This window comes from Polyodon spathula, chromosome 12 (genome assembly GCF_017654505.1).
Source record: "Polyodon spathula isolate WHYD16114869_AA chromosome 12, ASM1765450v1, whole genome shotgun sequence".
NCBI classification, from domain to species: Eukaryota; Metazoa; Chordata; class Actinopteri; order Acipenseriformes; family Polyodontidae; genus Polyodon; species Polyodon spathula.
The window spans coordinates 3475235-3497915 of record NC_054545.1 but is presented as its reverse complement, the minus strand read 5'-3'; the positions used below and the strand labels follow the sequence as shown (position 1 = coordinate 3497915).

The following is a 22681-nucleotide window of genomic DNA, read 5'->3' as shown; positions in this document are numbered from 1 at the left end:
TTCAAATTAGAGTTACCTTTTCTTTTTTAGGATTGAAAATTATCTAAATGTCATGTCAGACGGATGGAAAAGGCAGCCCGATTAATTTGCCAGCAAGGGGCCAGGCTGAGACACATGCCAAAGGCTTATCAGTCTTTCAGTCGGCTCTAGCCAATTATACGCCAGCAGGAGATGGTTAGGTGTTGCCTAGCGACCAACTGCTTGACCTCACACACGTGTCAAAAATCAGAATCTCAAGTCTCTGTTAATAATCAAACGCAAATGATTTCAGAAGAATATTTATTCCCAAAACACTACTTCCAAAACCCTTACTCATGGTCCCAGGAAGTAGTGGCTACCTTTTCATTAACTTAAAATCCTGGCAATTGGTTTTTGTAACTGATTTTGGCAAAACAATGAATTAATAATTTCAGAAAGATGCCAAGATAAAGTACAATTCAGGGGGAAAAAAAATCATTAACATCCTACTGCTTAACATTTTATTGCCTACTTTTTTCAAGATATATCCAATGTAAAATGTACATCTTAATAATTCAGCCTGTCAGATTCAATTGACTGCCAAGAATAAAGCTGGCATTAAAAGCACTGTGCCATGCAATTATTGCAAAGCCTTTGTTTTTTAAATAAGCGGAAAATCAAGTAATAAACTCACATCACTGTCTTGCCCAAAATGAACCATAACTTTTGACAGTGTGAAAGCACTTTGGTTCTTACAATTTCAATTCCACTCTGCATGAAGCAGGCACTGAAATGCAGTTCTTTGTAATAAAATGTGTCTTTAGTACAACCTCTATTACTGTATGTTTAAAACTGGTTTACAGCAGGAGGCTTAGAATTGAAATTCTGAAGCCATAAGTTGTCTAGCCCTATGTTAAAAGAGAACAGAGATATCAAACTGCTGTTTCAATTAACTCAAAGCTAGAGCAAAATGGCAATTAAGAGCAGGCTGAAGAGTTGGGTTACCTGTTCAGATGCAAGCTTCTTGGCGGGTCGAGTCGAAATTAATGGCCGTAACCTAGACAAAAAAAAAAAAAGGTTTTAAAAAAAGACGACTATTTCATTTTAGACTTTTCAGATCCTCAATAGTTCAAAAGTCAATAACAAATATTAGGCAGAATACATTTAACCAACTAAAGACAAAATAGTTTTTTTTTTTTTTTTTTTTTTTTTTAATGTAAATCTTAGAAAACTATTTTAATTCCTGGGGCTCAATAGCATATCGGCACTAACGATCCTGTTTTATCTGCAGATACATTTGATAGAGAAGTAATTTTCAGTTCAAAACGCAGCCAAGTTAAAACAGAGTTTAACGGTCAATCGGGCTTAAGCGGAACATTTTCAAATTAAAAACGGCCCAATTTTCAAGCACGTTTTCTACGTTTATTTCTGCAGCGATCATGCTTTGTAAGTGACAGATAATGCTAATTGTTCTCTGAAGCCAAGCGGTCTAATTGTGTGTTTTTGCGGGAAAACAAAATAAAAATTTTGAAAAGGCCAATACCAGTAAAGACACATAAAAAAAATACCTGAAAACAGCCAGTGCTTTGAGTAGCATTACAGAAGATACACTAGTGTTAGAGATTATGCAAATTACTACAGAATTTTTTTTAATTGAAGGTACACAATAAAAATAACTGCCCTATCCTTGTCTTTAGAACTGGGTAGTGACTCTGGATATTTCAGAATGGCATGAATTAGCTTCCAGCCTCTTGGGTGAATCCTTCACAGCAGTCTGACTCCACCGGTGCCCTGCTGCCCCTGCCTCCATTAAGAGAGCAGCTGCTGCCACTGCAGCCATATGGAACATTAACAGCAGCACAACCTCCATGCCCATTCCGCTGCCTGGCTAATGAAAGCCAGAACATCTCGCCAAACCATCATTAGGGTCACAGCTGTTGTCCTATGGGCTGGGGTGTGTCTGCATGTTCATGCACAAGTGAGCAGCATGACAAAGGGAGGATGTACCAGCCCTCCTTATATCTGTCTTCAACTTTACAGACACATTCTGGTGAATGGAAAAAAAAACACAACAAAGACTCCTGGGATAAAAAGCAGCGTGCTACAAAGTACTGTGGCCTTAAGAAAACTGTTTGCACCCTCTGTGTACAAAATCTTTTTCATGTTAAAACAGATGTTTAATTCAAGTAACTGCCTCTCTCGTATTAGCGGTACACTTTTTTTTTTTTTTTTTATAAAACCAGTAAAGAAATGTGTTTCTGATCGTTGTTCTTCATGCAAATGAGTGCTTTTATTTCTTCATTTGCTGTAGAATCTCTACAGTAGAGCTACATATTCAAATGAGTATCTGCACATCAAATAATACAAAAACAGTACAGTTATGCCAATACATTTTTACACAAAGGAAATAGATTCTCAAAAGCTATTTACTTCAAACCATCATTAGCGCCATTTTATTCTGAAAAGAAAAAAATACAATTCTAATTGAGTAGGAAACAGATTCAGATGGCTTACAAGCCCCTGAATGAAATGTCGTTTCATTCTGGCTTGGTAACTTTGGTAGCTTTGAGAATCTAGCCCAAAGTTTTAAATCAATGTTATATGTTGATCCACATATAAAGCAATCCCTGTTTTTTTTGTTATGAACCCCAAAAACAAGTGACTAACTTATTATATCGTGATTACAGAATGTCACATTACAAGTGTTCTGTATTTAACATTGTCATATAAAACCACCTCTCATCACTATAATTGATGGAATGTTGTAAAAACTTATTTCTATTAAAGTGTTTCAACTTCCAACAGAGGCTTGACAAAGGGTTGCGTATGAGGGATCTTTCAATGCATTTTTTACCAATGCAAAATTCAGAAGAATAATTGATTTACCACGGCATACACTTCTCATTGCACTGATATCTTTTGATAGAAGCAATGCCTTTTAAACATTTTAGTTTTTTTTAAATATTTTGTTAGGAGTCAATTTTAAATAATATTTTAAATGTTCTCCTCCTACACCATCATGCAGTTGCTCTGCAGCTCTGGTTTTCATGCTGTGTTTCAATGGGTTTATTTTCCAGCCGGCTCCTGTCTCTTTGCCAGCTGTATTTATGGGATTAATTATGCATTTTAGACTGACCTCATCTTTCTCTAACCCCTGCTAAGAATCAAACCAGTGACCCCACCACACTAAAGCACCTGCAATGATCACCACCCCGAACTGGGCTGGTCAGTTTCGGGTTGCACTATACCACACAGTTGCTGCAGGTCTATCTGGTCTATCTTTTCTTCAGTGTTGAAGCTGGACAATCTGAAAAGAAGGCTGAAGAAGGTAATCGATTCAGTTAACAAGGTGGATATCTCGAGAAGTAATATCTTACATAACTTCTGGTTAAACACTTATATGGGTTGCTCCAAGGGAACATGCCAAAGATTAAAATACCATTATTTATTTATTGTTTACCAGGAGATGTATCAATTGAAACCAAGGCCTCATTTACAGGGCGTGGCAGTTTGATTTTAAATGTCTGAGTCATCAGTATGAAGAGACTCCTGTTTATAGTAACCTCAACAATAATAGTTGTTAGTCCTCATATTGTATCAAGTTTATACCCAGTTTAAGACGAGGATAATCTATGTTCATGCACATGCTGTTTCACTCATGCTGTACAGTGCTATAGGATTCTAAATGGAGAAGAAGCCCTTTCATGTCCCAGATGGTGTTGGTTCCACCGAGATGTGCATGTTTTAAACACACTTGTACTAAAAGCCCTCTCCTTGCTAGTGGTCCCTGGATCAGTTAACTGTGCCTCAGTAGCATCGCTTCAATCACACCCTACCTCTGTTTCTTTAACAGCTACACTGCACCATGGGACTGCACAAACCTGGCAGCATCAAATTCCACTTTGAAGCCAACAGGATTGATTGCTGCAATTTCCACTTCTAATACATCAGTCTACCAAACACAATAACACTGGAACAATTGTAGCTATTGTTATTGCAAGCACTGTTCAGTAAAAGCTGATATATTGTTATTTTTTTTAAATGGCAAAAACCAACATTATTTGTAATTGCTAGTTTGCTTGTGTAAGTTACCTGTACCTGTCAGGCAGTCAGCATTCTGAGCATGAAAGAAAAAGCAGCACTTGGTGTGTGATCTGACGCTACACTCTGCATTCAAATTAGCCACGTGTTATGCAAGTAATCAATGCAAGACCCTCATAAAACAGAACATTTTTGGTTAAAGATTTAGTAAAACACTATACTATTTATGATATGTGTTTATCATTTAAACCCTTGATACTTAAAACACAGACACACACAAAACATATATAACTGAACTGTGGAGGACGGTCACAAGCCAGCTATAGTGTGAAACTCTCCTGCTTTGGTTTAACTGTGAAGAGTCTCTTACTCTTAACAGCATGTGCTTTAACTATCTATTATCTTCAAATCAGCACCCAAGGAAAACCTGACAGAAAGCAGAAGTAGAATAAACTACATCTGCCAAAGCCAAACACAGAACACCCTGTATCTGACAAACACCTTGGCATTATTGCCTGAAAAAAAAAAAAAAAGGGGTAGATCATTATGAATTGCTGCAATTTCTACTGCCTAACCCCCCCCCCCAAAGCCTTAGCCTAATAGAAGTGAAAGAAAACCACGTCTAGACTAACTAAAGGAAGGGGGTTTTCAAGGTCACAATCAGTCTTCTTGCACTAGTTTTCGATCCAGCCAAGGCAACAGTGTCTTGTTAAAAGCACAGCCTCTTGCAAGGGTGATAAACTTAGACCTTGAACATGAACTCTGCCTGTCACTCTTCTTGAGTGAGCTTTGGGCTAAAAAAATTCAATAAATGACAGCCTCAAACTAAATTGATGGAAGATGTTCAGCACCAGCAACACTGCAAATAAGAAAATAATTGAGGACAACCTGTCTATAGTGAGCACGCTGATAAATCAGCTCGAGTGTGCGTGCTTCATATGAAATCATCTGTAAAGACCAGTCTATAGACAATGCATGTGGTCATTATAAAGAGGTCTGCCTATATAATAAGCAAAATGCAATACCTTAGCTACTGTATACAGCAACAACAACATTGAACATATACAGCACCTTTCAAGACCAGGTCCTCTCAAAGCGTGGAACACATTTTAGAAGAGAAAATATCCTTTAAAATAGTTTAAACTACAGCCTACATCTGTGTCACAGAGAATGCCGAAGTGGGCGGCGTCAGACCCAGGAAAAGGAATGAACACAAAGACAGATGATGTGAAATGATGATGACGCTTGCTTGCGCCGGTTTATTGTAAAGAAAACGTTTAAACACGAAAACAGAAACAGGACACGGCACGGGTAGCCAAAATAAAACAGACAAACAAAAACGGACTAATACTTAACAAAAAAAACGGTGAGCAGCTAGACACACAAACAAGGCGAGTTTTAAATAAACAAGTATCGTGCTGGTCCCACCAGCAGGTAATAGCAATTGAAATATTTAATTCTCCTACCCTCTCTCTCCCGTTCTCCACTCACCGAACACCCAACCGCGAGTATGTGACAGTGCATCTATATATACTGTTGTGCTGGGATTCAATTACCAATTAATTATTCACTTGAATCCCAGCACGTTAATTAATAAAGTTCAATTCCCCGTGCTCACATATTACTACATTTTACTTGCACGTGAAGTGCTGTGCAATCCTCGTGCCTAAATACACATATACATTTTTAAACACTCGTGTTACACAGACCCGTTTATATCCCGTGTACCAATGTCTATACACTAACATTTAAACACACCACATGCAACACATGACAGATAATATACACAGGGGCGGGCACTTTGTCACAATCTGTTAATAAACGAACTGCTCAAATCTTACTTTAAGATCTATGGCTGATCTGTTTATATGGACGGAGACATTTACGCTTAAAACATTTCTTTATTAAATCGCATTTGTTTTCTACCTCAAACTGCCATGTCTAGAAAGCAGTTACGTGAATAACTGAAGTGAAGAACGATTCCAGGAGTGATGTCAATAATTTCACAGTACAGTAAACCAGGCAGGGTACTGAAACCAACAATTGTCTGACTCATCTGGGCAGTGGAAAGAAGCCCCAAGAAGTCTTGTAATTCTTTAACGAGTTCCCTGTCCGTCTAACGCTGCACGTATCTCTCAGCCAGATGGTCGATGGAACTGCTAATGGAGTAGTTCATGCCAAAATAAATCTGCCACTTCCAATCAAAATCACAGGCACTGTTGTCGTCAGGAACTTTGGGATCCCTGACAAACAGACAGCATTTTTCTGCTTCCTAAGATTGCTCCTCACAGAAACAAATAAATGCGATAACTATGGATTATTTACTCATTGCCCAAGGGCCACTCAAAAAGCGCTACTAACTTTAGCAGATTTACCTTAAACTATCTCTGCATATGATGAACACCAACTACTATACATATGCATTTTTTAATTGTGCAGATTTTCAAGCTAGAAGCGTGACAAGAAATGATGTAATTAATAGGTGCCTAATATTTGATAATGAAGCAATTAAAATGTTGAACAAGGAGCATTCCACTTTAACACATCAAAAGATTCTGGTGTCAAGGCTTTGGAGCTTGCTTTTCCATGGACCCCATAAACCCCAAAGGATTATGAAGACAGAAGCTCTCTGATGTTAACAGGATATCCTCAGTCTGTGACCGATCAGCCAGGTGACAGAAAGAGAAGGCAGCATTGAGATTACGACTATACTAAGAGTACTGCTGGTAATGAAGCCAGCCTTACCGGGCAATATTTGCCTATTTTAAAGTGTCTCTCTCAATTTTTAGAACAGTGTTCTGAACATGCAGAAATATTACACCCAGTCTGTAATGTTTACATTTTGTATTACTTCAGGGTCACTCAGGGAAAGTGTAAATCACCAGTATCAGACTACTGTGACCCCCCCATTCCAAAAAGCAGGTAACATGCTTTTTTACCAAAAAGTATTTAAATATTTAAACTAAATTCCAATTCTGATTCCTTCAGTGGCATCCCATTCACATATTTCCCACAGTTGTTTTTTTTTTTTTTTTTCTGATGTTGTACTGATGGTTCAGATGGAAGCACTTTCTGCTCTGTGTGCAAATACAACCAGCAATATTTTAAAAGCCATTTTTTTGTTACAGCAGCAACATCAGTATTATCACTGGACCCTGTTGCTTTGAAGTACCTAATAATGTCATGCACTGTGGTTGTAACTCCCTCGACCTACAGCAAAGGTACCAGGATGCAGTGTTTATCCAATGTGTGTTTGAAATGCATTTCCTACTATATAAAAAGCACGAGGGTTAAACTGGGCATCCAGACTAAATAAACAAATAAAAGCAAAACAATTATTAACCCTAGGAATAAATCAGTCCACAAGTTCAAAATTGTGGAGCTGCAGTATATTTTAAACCTACATTTTCATTTTCGTTTCTTGATAAATGGCAGCAGTTTATTAAAATTGCTGTGCTTTTGTCCCATTGCTTTAGAAATCCCAGTTTATTTTACTTAATGGTTTCTGGTTCAATACAAGCAACTGACAGGATAAAATAATTATGTACTTTTTTCTCTCTCTTTCCACATTTCAGTGCCTGTTTTCTCGACAACCTAACTGGAGAAATGAAGCACATTCCTTGATTAATTTCTATCACAGAGTGAGGCCAGGGTAAGGGCACCGACTCTGCAGCCAGTCTTTCAAAGTGCAGCAGTGTAATTGTATTCTGTACCAGTGCCCTCACTCTTAACAGCCACCCCCCACCCCCCCAATTTCCCCTGATGTTATGTAGCGGATAGGTTTAGAAAGCTTCACAATTCCAATGCAAATTTGATTTTTTTAAATTCACATTATTTGGTAGCAACTACCATTCCAGAGCCTGTCTTACCCCAACCAAGCCCCTTCTAGCTCGCTGATCCATAACCAGTTTTATAAAATACAAAACCAAGAAGCAGTAAATCTTTCTAAGGTTCCTTCAAAGCTCAAAGAGATCCGCAAGCACTCACGAAATTAGCCGTTTCCAACAGCCTTGGCTCACAATAGGAAAACTTGGAATAAATATGCTTTTAATCAAATAAGTCTTTTTTAGGAAAGAAATAAAAACTACACACTTTCTCTTAAGAATTGCTTTAATTTTGAATTTAAAAAAAGAGAGTGTATGGATTTATATTTTGGTGTTCAAAAGCGCTTGTAGAATTTAATATTAAACTGCAAAATTATCACTAAAAAATACAGCCTGGTACTTCATAGCCTGCCAGAGCCATGTCCGGGACCCTGCAGTTTTAGCCCGTGTCTTCTTCAAAGTGCTCTCCTCTTCAGTGCTGCAGCCAAGCAGTCTGACCTACATGAGATTATATAGAAGCCCCTGTATTGTTTGCGTCAGCAGGGGCAGGCTCCTGATTAGCCAGACAAGGGGTATCCTGAAGAGAGGCTGGCAACAGTGCTCTGATAAATCACTACAAAACAATAGGGCTTTGGGGGGGGGGAGCTGTTTCCCTCCCATTTCACTTTCTTGAAAGGTCTGGCTTGAGTAGCCACTAGGTCTGATCTCCAATGAGACTGCACTCTTACAAAGCTCCCCTCCAATTTGAAGTTATTCACATTTTAAAAACAGATGTATTCCTTTTCACAACAAGAAGAGAAGAGATTTGGGTCCAAGGCGGTGAAGTGACTTGCCATGGATTAAACAGTAATTTTTAAATAATAAGAGAGACTGATACAATATCATGGCTTTTTTTTTTTTTTTTTTTTTTTTTTTGTAATTCTCTATCACTTCACGGACAAAGAATGCCATAAAGAATGCCATGTAGAATGCTGAAAGGACTTTAAAGCCAGGCTATAGCACAAGCTGCTGAAAAGCTGTGCTGATTCAGGGGTGAACTAGAAGTGCTGCAAAGAAATAGGAAGCATTCACCGTTTCTGCAAAACTTTTAAATGAACTTGTGAAAGGCACCCTTTGCTTAGCTCTGGGACACTGCAGCTGTCAGCTACATCTGTAGGACTGCTGGCTCAACAACCCATAGAAGATCAGAGATAATTTCTTTATGCAATAGATGACTGCCCTGTTACAATGTCTTTGCATAACAGCCTAGAACAGAACATTTTCTGTGTAGCGCCGCTGGCAAATTCTTAAGCTGTTTAGCAGCTCATACACATACACACACCTAGATGCCCTTGTCACCAGTTTTCTGATACAAAGCGCCTCTCTTCAACGTTACAATTTATCTGAATATCCGTCACAGCCTGCGTTTTTTTTTTTTTTTTTTTTTTTCTCTAATGCCAAATCAGTCTTGTATTGTGCAGTTACACAGCGCTTCCTCCAGTTTCACTTTACAAAAATGCAGCCAAAACAAAGCGAACAAAACAAGCTAGGGTAATGTAACAGTGAATCATTAAACAGTCTGAGATACAGCGATGTATTTTTTTATTTTTTTTTAATCTGTGATCTTTTGCTGCTTTTGTGCATTTTCATTTGCAAGTGAACTGTGACATCAGAGCCTTATCGAGCACAATATTTTGCAATTTTGAATACTGACTTAGGACACAATTCTGGAAACTTTTTTTTTTTTATCTTTTGGTTTTGTTAAATTGCATTGCCTTTATGCTTTACGCAGTTCTGTGCATGGATAACATTTAGATGTTATTTTGCAGTTTGGTCGTTAATGGGAAATTTTACATACCGTTACAATAGGTACCGGATTTGAAAGTATGTACTGTTTTACAGTTAACGTGCTGTCTCTAGTTTTGGCAAGTGACATTTTCAGAATCACATTGTTCTAAATTAAAAATACTACTTCTACTGAAAATATATTACTGTACCAAAAAAACCAATACAGTGCATCCAAATGGAAGCAGACTTATTTTAAAACACAGTCCTTTCAGATATGTATTTTTGATATTGTATCTTTTTTGTGTTCCCTGAAAAACAGACATGGGTTGGAACAGGCCAAAATGAAATAATCAGATCTGCATCACACGCGTTTAACCGCCACTGAAGTCAACTTTTTATAGGGTTGGATGTATGAGTGCTGACTTGAACAAGCATGTATACAGTTTACTAAAATTGACTTTAAAGTAGTGTACAAGCTAGTTTCCCAAAGCTTGTCCAGTAAAATGTATATATTAACACAAGTATGTGTAAAATGAGATGAATACCTGTGCTCTCCCTGGAACAATGTAATCAGATTTTATACTGTCCACAAAGAATACAAGGCCACTGTTCAGAAGCTCATTTGGAGTAAAGTATAAGATCTTCAAGCCCAAAGGCCCGAGCACCCATTGTGTTATACTGCTTGTAAGAACACCAACACTCTCTAAAGCCAAATAACTCACAAAGCCTAATGGAATAGGGATTCAAAGTTAAAACCTCTTGAAGCCCCTTGTTTCATTTTAAATGGCAAAATGTGATTACATAAGCAACTTATCTGAAGCTTGCATGAACAGAGAGGTTTTGAACAGTGTTGTAAAACAAAAGCTTTATCACGTCAAAGAAATAAAAAGTGCCAGATCATACTCATGAATATGCAACTGCTCGCCTCCATTCAGTAAGAGCAGTACTTGTATGTATTATTGAGAGCTGTTCACTAACCTAGTAGGTGCAGCAATGATTTAGATTTATAAATGGATTTTAAAACTTAAAAAATAAAATTAAAAGCACATCAACCTTCTATGCACCAAGTTAAAAGATGTTTAAGAGAGATCCACATGTCTTGAGACACAAATATGCAGCCATGAATTTTACATAATGTGTGCAGACAGCTTTACAAGGGTTTTTCCAGACAGGTATTGCAGCAGTTCACTGCACAATGAAATTGGTATGTTAAGGAGCTGATATGTAAATGCTAAATTCCAGTCATTTATTTTACAATATTCAGGCAGTTTCCCACACTCACACAGGCTGATGATTGAGGGTCTGTTGCTATTTTAACTCAGTCGCTGTAACTAAATATAATGTTTGTTGTCTAATTTGTTCCACATTGTCTCTAATTTCCAACCTAAATTTACTTTAAGAAGTTATTTTAAGTTAGTGCTACAAGGTCAAAGCCGATTGGCCACAGTCAAAAGCGTCACAAGGGGTCACAGCAAATTACAACCAGATGCCAAGCATGCACTGATAGCCTATTCCCTTTGCCAGGGAGCTGCAAGTTAGTTTTAATGTTTAGGAGTCCAGCAAAACATACTATAATAGTTTTTAGCATAATGTATATATTTATTCTAAGTCTAACTCCTCCCAACCTCTGCTAAATCACATACCAGCATTAAAATATGTGTGATTATTCCCACAACAGCTTTTCCAGGAAGGGTGTAACTGTCTAAACTATAAAACATCTAAAAAGTTTACACATACATCAAAAGTCAATGCTGTCGGTGTTACCAGGAGGACAGTCAACCAGGTGATGAAAAGGTGAAATTCAGCTATTAGCTCTAGGATGACCTGCTGAGTGAGACGATACCGCCTTACGACTGCATCCTCCAGCATCCCACACAAAGTGACCCTGGGTTTGAATATGCAGGTTGTTCTCCGTCTTGCCCTTCTCTTCTGAAGGTTTTCCTGCCTGTCGCCGCATCAGGAAGTGTACCACAGCAGTCATCCTGAGGCTAATCACAGGTCTCTAAAGTTTTTAGAGAGTCAGCAATTGCCCAAGTGCAAGGCAAAATCTCATTAGAATGTTTACACCCGCTTAGTATTCCAGATCACCACCCAATTCCATGCTCTTTTCTTCAGCTGAATATATTTCAAAATCATTTAAATGGATTAAACGATGGCAAAGTGCAGCAAATCACTTTGCATGTATCCTTACACCAGCCCCAACCGTGGCTCAATGACATGGCTTCAAAAGTAATAGTAAAGATACAGTTCTGCCTTATTACAAATTCTACATGTGGCTTACAAGTTGAAAATAAACCATTAATCTTAAAAGCACTTTACTCCTTTTCACTGCATTTAAACTTGACAAAGTAATACACAAAGCCATCTGGATAGGTCTGCTGTATAAATGCACAGAAGACTGCATCTTAAATTTGGATACAACATTGATCTTGCTTACCAAAAATGTTTTTTTTTTTTTTTATAAAAGCACAACAGGTGGCTTGCAATCTAAATAAAATAAATTCCACAAATGCGAACACAAAAGACAAATCATGATTTTAAAAAAATCACACACACAGCAGATGGAAGCTCCGTGTGATTGTTTTTCTGCCAATCATCATCTTTCATATTAAATGGAGATGGTGAAATTAAAAGGGAGATGCACTTGCAGAAGATAACACTTCCAGGAGGAAGCAGTCTGAGATCTTAAAACACAATTGGTGCTAATTGGAGCTGTTGCTAAAAGATGATAATTGGATGTGCATAAAAACAGAGCTACCCTCAAGTGAAGAGCTTGTCAGCAGTGGTGCTGCATTAAACAAGCCCTCTGATGTGCCACCCCAGTGGCGTATCACAAGCAGTGCATTTAAAAATGAGAACAGCAGGACTTGTTTTTTCCATTTCAGTGTACAATACCTATTTTTCTGTGGTTCCAATTACATGCAAACGACATACCTAAAATACAATCAAGCATCTACACCAAGAACAGGTGGTCTTTATATGCAGAACATTATTAAAAATCGCAGCGCAGAATCAACAACAGTAAAATAAAAATAAAAAAAAGTATCAAAAAGGAAATGTATTGTTTGCATTTTATGCTTCCACTGTATTGATTGGACAGCATCGTTGGGTTATATTTAGGGTTATGTGCCACTGCTCCTGGGATATCTTTGCACACTCAGTCTGTGTTCAATTGCTCAGGTACAGGAAGGTTTGGGGTGGACAGGGAGGAGGTGTCATAGCAGGGTTATGCAGGCAGTGCAAGCACCTTCTCAAATCACAGGGAAGGATGGCTATAGCTTAGAAAAAGATGGACTAGAAATTAAACTGGCAAGTTATTAATTGGAACCACAACTCAAGATAAGGGAAGTTTCGATGCCACTTTTGTGCAAACACAGGATTACCAAGACATTCTGACAAACAGCCATGTGAACCGAGGCAGTACACAGTAATGGAGGGCTGCTGTACCATGACCAGCAACACCACCAAAACCCATTTCTTTTGTAAACGTAAAACCCACAACACTTTTGGCCAAGTCTTAAATGTAGGAAACACTACATCAAATACAGCAATATCATATTTATTTTTTGTATAATTATTTGTGCAGGGGCAGTGCATTATTACATTACCCCACTAAGCATTTTCTTAAGCAGCTACTGTACTTGCAAACCACTCAAGAGGAGGAGAAACAATTGGTAGAGTGCCCATTTTTTCTTCCAAGTTTTTGATCATTGGTTCATCTAAACGCTGTCTTCTTTCCAATGACAGTTTTGGTAGTGTTAGCTTTTCAAAAAAACTATTAAGATTTTTGTACTACAGGAGATGTTTCCAAAGAATAAAACTAACTGTCAGTAATTGTTGATTAATTTCTTTCAGATCAGTTTTTAAAGTACCCTTAGTGTTTTTAATACCTGATACAATACCAAGTGCCTTTTTTTTTTTTTTTTTTTTTTTTTTTTTTTTTTAAATCAAATCTAGCCAATAGTTTCCCTGCCTCATCCCTTCCTCATAATAGGTCAGTTTGGAGTTAGCTAACATGGATTCCAAAGCTTTTGTCTGTAGCATGTTTATATCTTGTTTGAACTAAGGTGTAATATAATCTATTGTCTTGTGTATCTGAAGCAGCATGCAGAGTTTCTAATCTTTGAATTTCTTTTTCTACTTGTTTGTCCATCTTTTGGTTCTTTTCTCCCTGCAGCGTACCAAAATAATTCTGCTATTTATAAAAACCTTAAGGGAATCCAATAAAGTAACAGAACTATCAACTGATTTTTCATTTATTTCCAAATATTCCTTAATTTCTTTGTCAATAAATGTTTAAAAATTCAAATCGTTCAAAAGCATTGGATCAAACCTCCACCTAAGATTCCTACATGTAGTTGCATCTATATTTATTTGAAGTGAGTTTTCGATCATTTCGGTTGTTTGTTTCAGAGTCAGAGCACCACGGTCGTCTCATTTTCTTTTCATTCCCGACAGGCCAAGTGACAGAGAAGTCGTACAGGAACCTAATTGAGAAAAGCTGGCTGTTTTTTACAATGGTAATTCAGGTCACTTCTGTTTCTGATGCTTAAGAATCAAAAGGAGCCATCATAGAAATGTCATATTATCATAACTCCGCCTAACAGCATGTAGAAAACGATGTGAGGTTACAAGTGTCTTATCTTTTGCTCAGTCTTACATGGCTGGTGATAAATATTAATGTTGCAAGAACGTGGGACAGTAATGACAACCTTTCAGAAAGAGGGACTTCAGTAGCCTTATATTTTTTCAGGCTAACGAATAACATTACCTTACTGTTAGGTGAAGGAAAAAGACTTTGATAGGCTTCACTATGCAACTAACTCCTCCTCCCCAACACATCAAAGCAAACCAAAGACACTGCTACACTACCAAAGCAGGGATGGTAATAAAACTCCAATTGCACAGCAGATTCACCCATTCCAGGTTTTAACACAAGCTTGATTAGCCACAGAGTAGAGGTAATAAGCTCAGGTGCGTCATCTTAAAATCATAGGGAAACCAGGAATGGATCAAACTGCTGTGCAATGGCAGATGTGTTTCCATCCCTGCAAAGCTTCATGCAATTTTGGTTCACTCATAAAACTTGTGATTATAAGGTTTTTCTATAAGGTCCTCCACTTTGGTTCTACTTGACTAAGTTTCAGGTTGTTTTGTGAAGATGAACTGGAGTTCCTGCAGTGAAATTTAGTGGCAACACCACGATCACTATTTTAATGCTCATTGGAATCAGTGGCTATAATAAATGTAGACTTTTAAGCAGAAAATCGGCCAGTTCTATTTAAGCAGAAAATCGGCCAGTTCTATTAAGGCTTTCTCACAAAACAAAGTGCAGCTCATTGTAGAAAAAAAAATCATGAAAATCTAATGGCCTTCAGCTGGAAAAAACACACAAAAAAACCTCAATGTAAATTAGAACCTGCTATCTACTGTATAAGGCAATCATGGTCCAATTATTCAATGTGTATTTGCTGCAAAAACAAACCCATCCGGTACTGGAAATGAAAACAAGCAATAATGGCAAGCCCTTCCCACTCCCCCCTTGCGAAATGTTTCCAGTCTGATCACCAGCACTGTACTGTACCTCTTCCCCATGTTGCTGACAGGAGCGGACAGGCTCCTGCTGTTTGCTGATTTTCTGCTGGTTGACAGTTTCTTCGCACTGCCGCCCTCCTCGCTGCCTTCCTCGTCCTGCGTCGGAGAGCTGCTTCCTTTGCTGTTCAGGTCCCGCAGCACATCATAATTAATCTTACTGGAGATCTTCTTCTGCTCCAGCATCTTCTCAATAGCCTCCCCTGCCGTGCTGGCCCGGATAGGCTCTCGCTTTTTAGATGACTTTTTAGGCTTAAAAAAAGAAAGAAAGAAAGAAAAAAGAAAAAAAGCAATACGTTTTGTTATTGTGTTCATACATGATACAATACTGGTATTCGTAAACATTTCTTATGTGAATTTTCTTGCCAGTTGGCTAGATACAGCAGCTTATTGCATTTCCCTAGGGATATCGAGCACAGTATCTCTGGGTTATGGATTTCAGTTCAAGCCTAAAATTGCCAATGGTCTATGTGCAATGCATTTTATAGTGAACCCGCTCCAGTTCTTATAGAAGAAATGTCCACATCACAATATCATTTGGGCTTGCATTTTAAATTTACAGCATTGATGGAATAAAGAATATTTAGGAAAATTAAACCATGGCTTCAGTGTTCATTTACTCTACCTGCTTTTCTGCAACAGTGCAACAGGCTTGTTGAGGTCCACAAACACATGAGACTGTGGCATCTCACAATGCACAGCCCCTCTGCTAGCAAGCTGCAAAAACATATACGCAAGGCGTGCCAAACAGTCTGCTACAAATGACGTTTTGTACGTGCGGGCTGCCAATCGTGTCATGCACAGCCCATATTGTTGGCTGCCATATGGAATGTAATTGTTAAGTGAAACTTGACTTTTTGGATAAATATACCTTTTGCTCCTTATAGATCCCAAGTTCTTTTTCTTTTGCTATCCTTTCCTCCTTTTCTGTGAAATGGAGAACACAATTTAGTATTTAAATGCTACCCACAGGGATTCTGCAATAATAATTAGTGCACGCTATACTACTTGATTGGGATTCCCCCACACACAGCTTACCCTTCTGATCCTTCAAGTAATCAGCATTTTCTTTCATCCACATCTGTGTTTTAATTTTGACTTCTTTTTCATTTAAGATATACTAGGGAAGAAAAAGAAAAACAGTAATTATATACAATGCTCAGACTGCTGGATATTCTATAAAAAAAAAAAAGCTACAGTCATAATTCATGTGCCCACACTCTGAAAGAAACTCTGCCAAAGGAGTGGTAACCAGGGCTGGTCTAAAATCTGTGCTTGCAAAAATATGACATGTTCCTTATTGTAGCTGTTATTATTAGAACGGCAGTCTCCTCTCATTCCTAAACTTGATGAACCTAATATGTTCTAAGCTTTAGAGATGGTGTCTCTTGTTCCTGTGGGTGTATCATACTGTCAAATGTGCTAGTAAAATAAATAAATAAATACAAAATAAATACTAACCCTCTCAATTTCACTGTCGTCAATTCCACTCAGATCCAATTCCCCATTTTCAGAACTTTCTTCTTTTGAAAAAAAAAAAAAAAAAAAAAGAACATAGTTTGGCAAGTCAGGCAGTAGATAGTAAAGCTTGCAGTAACCTTGCTTACATTACATGTCCATACAAAAGAGAATGCATTCCAATAAATAACACATTCTAATAAAAAGAAAATGTATGAAAATAATTTGAAGGATAAAAGCAAGAACTATTTAGAGCCATTACAATGTAAGCAACTGCTTGACATGGTTTAATGGCACTTTTTGCATATACCTTTACTTAATTAAAAGGCCCTGTAGGCTTAATAAAGGCTCTAAAATGACTTCCTCAAGATTTAGACTTCAGAGGCAATAGCTAATCACTTTTGATTTAAGTGGCTATGGTATACAGTGCATAGCAAAATCTAAAGGGTCTATTCATGAAACATTAATACGGGTATAACTGGAAAATAATGAAAAGTCTTTATGGGAAAGCAGACACTAAATAGCTTGGTGATTAAAGATATTCAGTAATACAATTTCAATTGATCATTCATGAGCAACTCCAATAACCACAAGCTACAGAGAACGGTGGGGTTAGTTTTCCTGCTTCATTTCGGGTTTATGCTTTTAACTGCACTGGGCTATGGTGTTCATTAAGTTGATCAAATCAATACCCTGCTGGGATAAACCACAAGGTGTTTTTTTTATTATTTTTGTATTTTTTTTATTATAAAAGCATTTTATGGTACCGGATTACCAGGAATCTCCCTGCATGTAGGTCAAGAAGAGAAATATTTTACTATTTGTATCCCTTTGTGAAAGTGTGGTGCTACGGAATACTCTAGTAAAAGTCCCATCGCATCTGACATGGTTTTATGGGTGAAATGATTTACCAACCAATCAGCGAATTAATTAATAAATCAAATCACGCAGGAAAACAATATCCCAAAGAATTGGTCACAAAATTTAGATTGGAAATCTTAATTTAACATTCAGAGCTCAACCCCAAGCGTTCAGCTCTTTAAATTCAAAGTTTGAAACTTCTTTCTAATCCGGGACTTGCCCTCCCACACTCGATATATCTTGTGTTCAAACCAGGGAACGACGTCAAAGGAAACATCTACATGCTGGGGCAAATGAGCTTCGCAGGTAATTCATTCTGCACAGCTTCATCAAAGCTACAACTGGTCATGTTATTGCTTTAGGGGACAGAGATTGCAGTGATGTAATGCAGCTATTCCTGTTCGGCCACTAAACAGATGTTCGTTATTGGACTGTTGACATCAAAGCCGTTTGAAAAGGCTGTTCTATTGTCTGATTGTAGTCCTGCCATCATAGCTATAAATGTTTTATCTCGAGGATATGCCTTGAGACATCTAATCAAAACTGATTTATATTTCTTATAATAACTAAATAAATAAATAAACAAACAAACTGATCAACCACTAAGGTTTTCCCCAGGTCAATATATATAAAACAGCACGGATTACGAAGCATGGCTTAGAAGTGCAAGACACTTTATATTTCTCTGCTCTTTGTTTAGCTTCCAGATGATATTTAGTTTAAACTGGTGCAGATTATCACACCCCAGTGTGACTTCTTCATCCACCTATGAAGGTTCTGAATCTTCCTCATTCTCAAGCTCAGAAACATCTATCAAATGTAACCTTCTATGAAACGATATTCTGTATCTCTGCCAAGGATGACATCTTTGACAAGTATCTGTCAAAAAGAAGTGTTAGCTAAAACGCTTCCAGAGGTTTTTTTTTAATTTATTATTTATTTTAATTCTATGAATCTAACAAACCAAAAACATATATTCCCTACAAGTATACACATGCGTTAATGTTCCTTTTTTAAATGGTTCTGCAAGTCTGCTCTTTGTAAAGCACCAGCACTTGACAGGTATGGGAAAGACCTCTTGGGACCTGCATGTAAATAAGTCTGAGTTGAAGAATGGTCAACGCAAGAACACACTACTGTAAGTGTTCAATGTCACTGCAACACAGAAGAAGTCACAGTACATGGGCTACAACCAGAGCTTCAAATCACGCTAAACCACAAGCGGTTTGTACAGGCACACTTTGTTGAAGCCAGAAATAATGCATTTCGAGTTTAGTGACGGTGATAAAAAAATTAATTAAATTTAAAAAAAAAACACACACACAATTTCCTGCACAATAGGTCTTTAAGTGTCGTGTCAGACAGGGCCTGAGAAATGAGATTGTAATTCAGAAACAAACCAAGATAAACGTGCGACAAGAAAGTTTAAAGCCTTTCTCAGCTACAGGAAAGTCAAAATCTGTTCCAGCTGGACAGAACACATACAGATAATTTAAGTACAATATTCTCATGTTAGTTCACATTTCACAGAACTTAAAAGGCACTGTTCGGGTCTCTGTAACCGTTATATACAGCAGGCTGTAACCCGACAAAGCGTGGAGCATTTATTTATATTTATTACCACCGTGTTCAGTTCGCTCCAGTGAAAATGCAGCTTTGTTACTGCATCCAAGCTACTGTACTGTTCTGCATCCATGTGATCCGGTTCACTACACACAACCTGTGCAGCCAAGCGGATCACTAGGATTTTTGCCAGTACTGGTATAATGCTGGCTACTGCTGGAAAATAAAACAATCATAAATATACAGTATTTCCACATTAACAAGCATCTTTGGTCAAGTACATCTATTTCCTACTGGCTCTTATGTCTCATTAAAGTTTTACCGGTCAGCAGTTTGAGTTCTGCCCCAGGCGCTGTGCAGAAGGTTAAGCAGGGGCCGCTGTCATAGACAGGCGGCATTCTTTTAAGGGAATGAATTATCAATGCAGGGTGCGCATTTAGTCAAGGGCGGACCTGGCTCTAAATAGAAGAACTTCATGGAACATTATAAACCCGGACTTTATTGGTAGAAAAACCCGATACATGCGTGAGACACTCAGCACAGCTGCCTTAATGGGTTTGGGTAAACATCAATCATAATTCACTGGTGCTGTTCCTGCATTAACAATGAAATCTAAATCGTAGAATATTTTTTTGTGGCAGAAATGGCCAGTTCCTTTAGCACTTGCCTCTAACGGACACCCCTCTTCAGATGTCTGAGGTTTGCTTTTCCTACGACACAACCTGTAAACAAGGCCTATGAGCTAATAATTGTCTGCTGTGGTGCCTATGTAACAAAGGGGGACTGAAACATGCTCACAGGGCATGTGAACTGGCAAGCCTTGTGAAACAAAAGCCTGAATAATCAATTTGGTGACCTCTGAGATCTCTTGGCAGAAGATGCATGTCCCCATCAAAAACGTGTCAGATGTTATCCCCATATTACACAATCTCCCCGGTTCCAATGAAACATCGCTTTCAGGGTGTCCGCTTGACTTTTTTAAAAGTTTTTAAAAGTGCAGTAAAAAATAAATATAATACTATATATTTAGATGGTACAGCAAATAAATACAAATCAGTAACACCCTTTCTATAGGTTTACCTTCTAAATCACAATATATAATATTATTATTATTAATAATAATAATAATAATAATAAGCTTCACCTTGAACCTAGTCACAAAACCCATTCATGATTCAAGGTTATTATGGACCACGTTCTGAAAAGCCTTGTCAACAAGAAAGCAAGAGAAACCTGCTCCAGTATTTCACACTTTAATACAATTATCATCAAGTTTCACTTCTAAATAAGTGCTTGTCAGTACTACAACACCTCCAACAATTACTGCTTAACAAATTAGCAGAACGGAAGAAAAACACATACCATTAAAACTAAAATTACATGATGGCATATGGCTGGTGAGATTTCAGAAGCTCCTGAATAGAAAAGCCTGATCTGTTTTTGATGTGGTCCCCATCAGGTGTTGTGTTTCAAAGCCATAGAAAGATGAAGAAGGAAACTTTTTTTTTTTTTTTTTTTTTACACTGCAGGGTGCAGGTGAATCAGTTAAAACTTCAAAACCAAAGGGGCGTCTTTGGTTTAGCGCACTCTTTACATCTCTGTCCAAAACATTTGCTTTAAAAGCAAACAAAGAGCCTCTACCTTTTCCCCCTCCTAGTCAAGTCTTGTAACCAGGGGGCCTAACCAAAATATCCCAGTAGCCTTCTGATGGTGTTTAGTGTCACTAAAGTCTCATCACTCAATACCCCCGAACCACTTCAAGCGTTTTAAAGATAAAAAGGGATTTACTGACTTTTACTTCAGTTCTCTCTGAACTTGCTTTATGCAAGAAGCAGAGTCAAATGATTCAGATCTGGGGCTTTGATTGCATTAATTTATTACCATTTTCTATCCAGATATTAAATTGGGAAGTGCATCTCTTGAAATTCCTCTCTTTGCATTGCATAGTTTCATGGTGAAGTAGGTGGGAAGTTATGTGCATTCCAGTGGTTTTCAACTATAATCCTCAGATGCTGCAATTCTTACATGCTGCTTCTGATGCATAAAAATACTTTATTCACAACCTCTGATCTCCAAGTCAGCTATCAGCAGCAGGTTAGCGCTTTGCTTACTTAGAAAAGCAGAGTCACCTTATCTATGCCTCGACAGATGTTCAGTTTTCTTCAGGTCAATCTCAACTCGTCACTCAACTTTCTTAATTGATTTTTCTGTCTCTCTACCGCACCGTTAAAAGCTAAACATTCTTCTTCCAAATATCTCTTAAGCAAATCTTGCGAAATCCAATAGCCCTTGCTAAATATACAGCAGGTAGGGTGTTTTAAATCTATTAATATATGTGATTTTTTTTTTTTTTTTTTTTTTTTTTTTTTTTTTTTAAACGTTATGGTCTGGATCATTTAAATTACCCCTGGAGAAAATAGGCTTCAGTTTAGCTAACCAAGTTTAAGTCTAATTTATAAACATTATCTAAATTGTTTTTGCACATATTTGTTATTCCTGGTATTGAAGATGCTGCACAAACAGTAATTGCCCTTTATAGGTCCTTGCCTTAAACAATAGAGCCCAATTTAAAGCAACTAATGTCATTCAGAGCAGCTTCAAATTGGTCCTCAAATGGCTCCACAGGCAGTTTTCCAGTAATGATGCTTCATGCACTGCATTAAAAGACCTACATGGAAGGACATTTCAACTAGTCAGGATACAGTACGAGTCAGGGATGGAAATAAGACTCCTATTGAATAGCAGGGGGTCACGTTTCTATCGCCATGAGTGCTAGTGAAAGTAAGTGTAACCTGAAACTTGCTAGTTGGTTTCCACCGTACTATACTGAAAACAGGTCCATTCGGAGCATGCAACACAGTGTTACATTTATTAAAAACAAATACTTGTATTTTAATTGCATTCTGATTTTTAGTATTACAGAATTCCTGCACTAACTGAAAATTCAAGACTTGGACACAAAAAAGAAATACAAATGTGAACTGGGTGCCAGCGGGTCATGGGATTTCCTGGTTTGGTTTTAATAAACAAGAGAAAACTAACAAAAAAAAGGCACACAGTTCCTGCAACAAAGCCAAAGCCGGAAAGGCATTCATGTCAGTTTTTGGTGCAAGTTCAGTACGTACCTCATCTGTTCTGTATAACCACAGTATTCCTGGTCAGTCTGTTACGTTGTTTACATATTTGCCCATGTTCCTCTCTCAGACCCTTTACCTACTAAATATCTTGATATCCCTGAACAGACAATGATCTCCTCTTTTAAAATATGTTGCATATTTTAAATGAGCAAGACCTGGTACTCTGAAATGTTCTCCTTTTACTAGGAAAGCAGCACAGCCAGGGACGGGGAGTTTGTTGATGGATAATTTCACCCGGGCTGCTTGCTCACTAAACATCTTGGTAGTATCCGTGAATAGATAATTGTCTCCTCTTTAAAAATATACTAAAGAGATATTATAACCGTAAAAATCCATATAATTTACATCATGACAGAATAACAGGTTGGCAATGCCCAGGGTGGGGTTCACAGCGCTCTTAACGAGTCCAAGTGCTCCACATCATCATGACAAGCTCTGCCCTCCGAAATCTCTACAATAACCGTATACAGCAAATAAAAT

General features: G+C 37.8%; 1 protein-coding gene across 3 annotated transcripts in view; it reads right to left on the bottom strand.

Moving 5' to 3' along the window:
* The window catches only part of LOC121324710 (transcription factor IIIB 90 kDa subunit-like), a 77744-nt gene that overhangs the window by 1878 nt on the left and 53185 nt on the right, over positions 1-22681 (bottom strand). Inside the window, exons 13-18 of one of the 3 annotated variants that reach the window (XR_005951261.1) lie at positions 16644-16705; positions 16221-16302; positions 16054-16109; positions 15175-15434; positions 3154-3277; positions 964-1015 (exon numbers count right to left, since the gene is read on the bottom strand). Coding sequence is in view for 2 of the 3 variants with exons in the window: in XM_041266836.1 (XP_041122770.1) it covers positions 964-1015; positions 15175-15434; positions 16054-16109; positions 16221-16302; positions 16644-16705 (512 nt within the window). In the remaining variant the exon portion in view is untranslated. The remainder of the gene's footprint in view (positions 1-963; positions 1016-3153; positions 3278-15174; positions 15435-16053; positions 16110-16220; positions 16303-16643; positions 16706-22681) is intronic. The other 2 variants (XM_041266836.1, XM_041266838.1) reach the window with 2 other exon arrangements.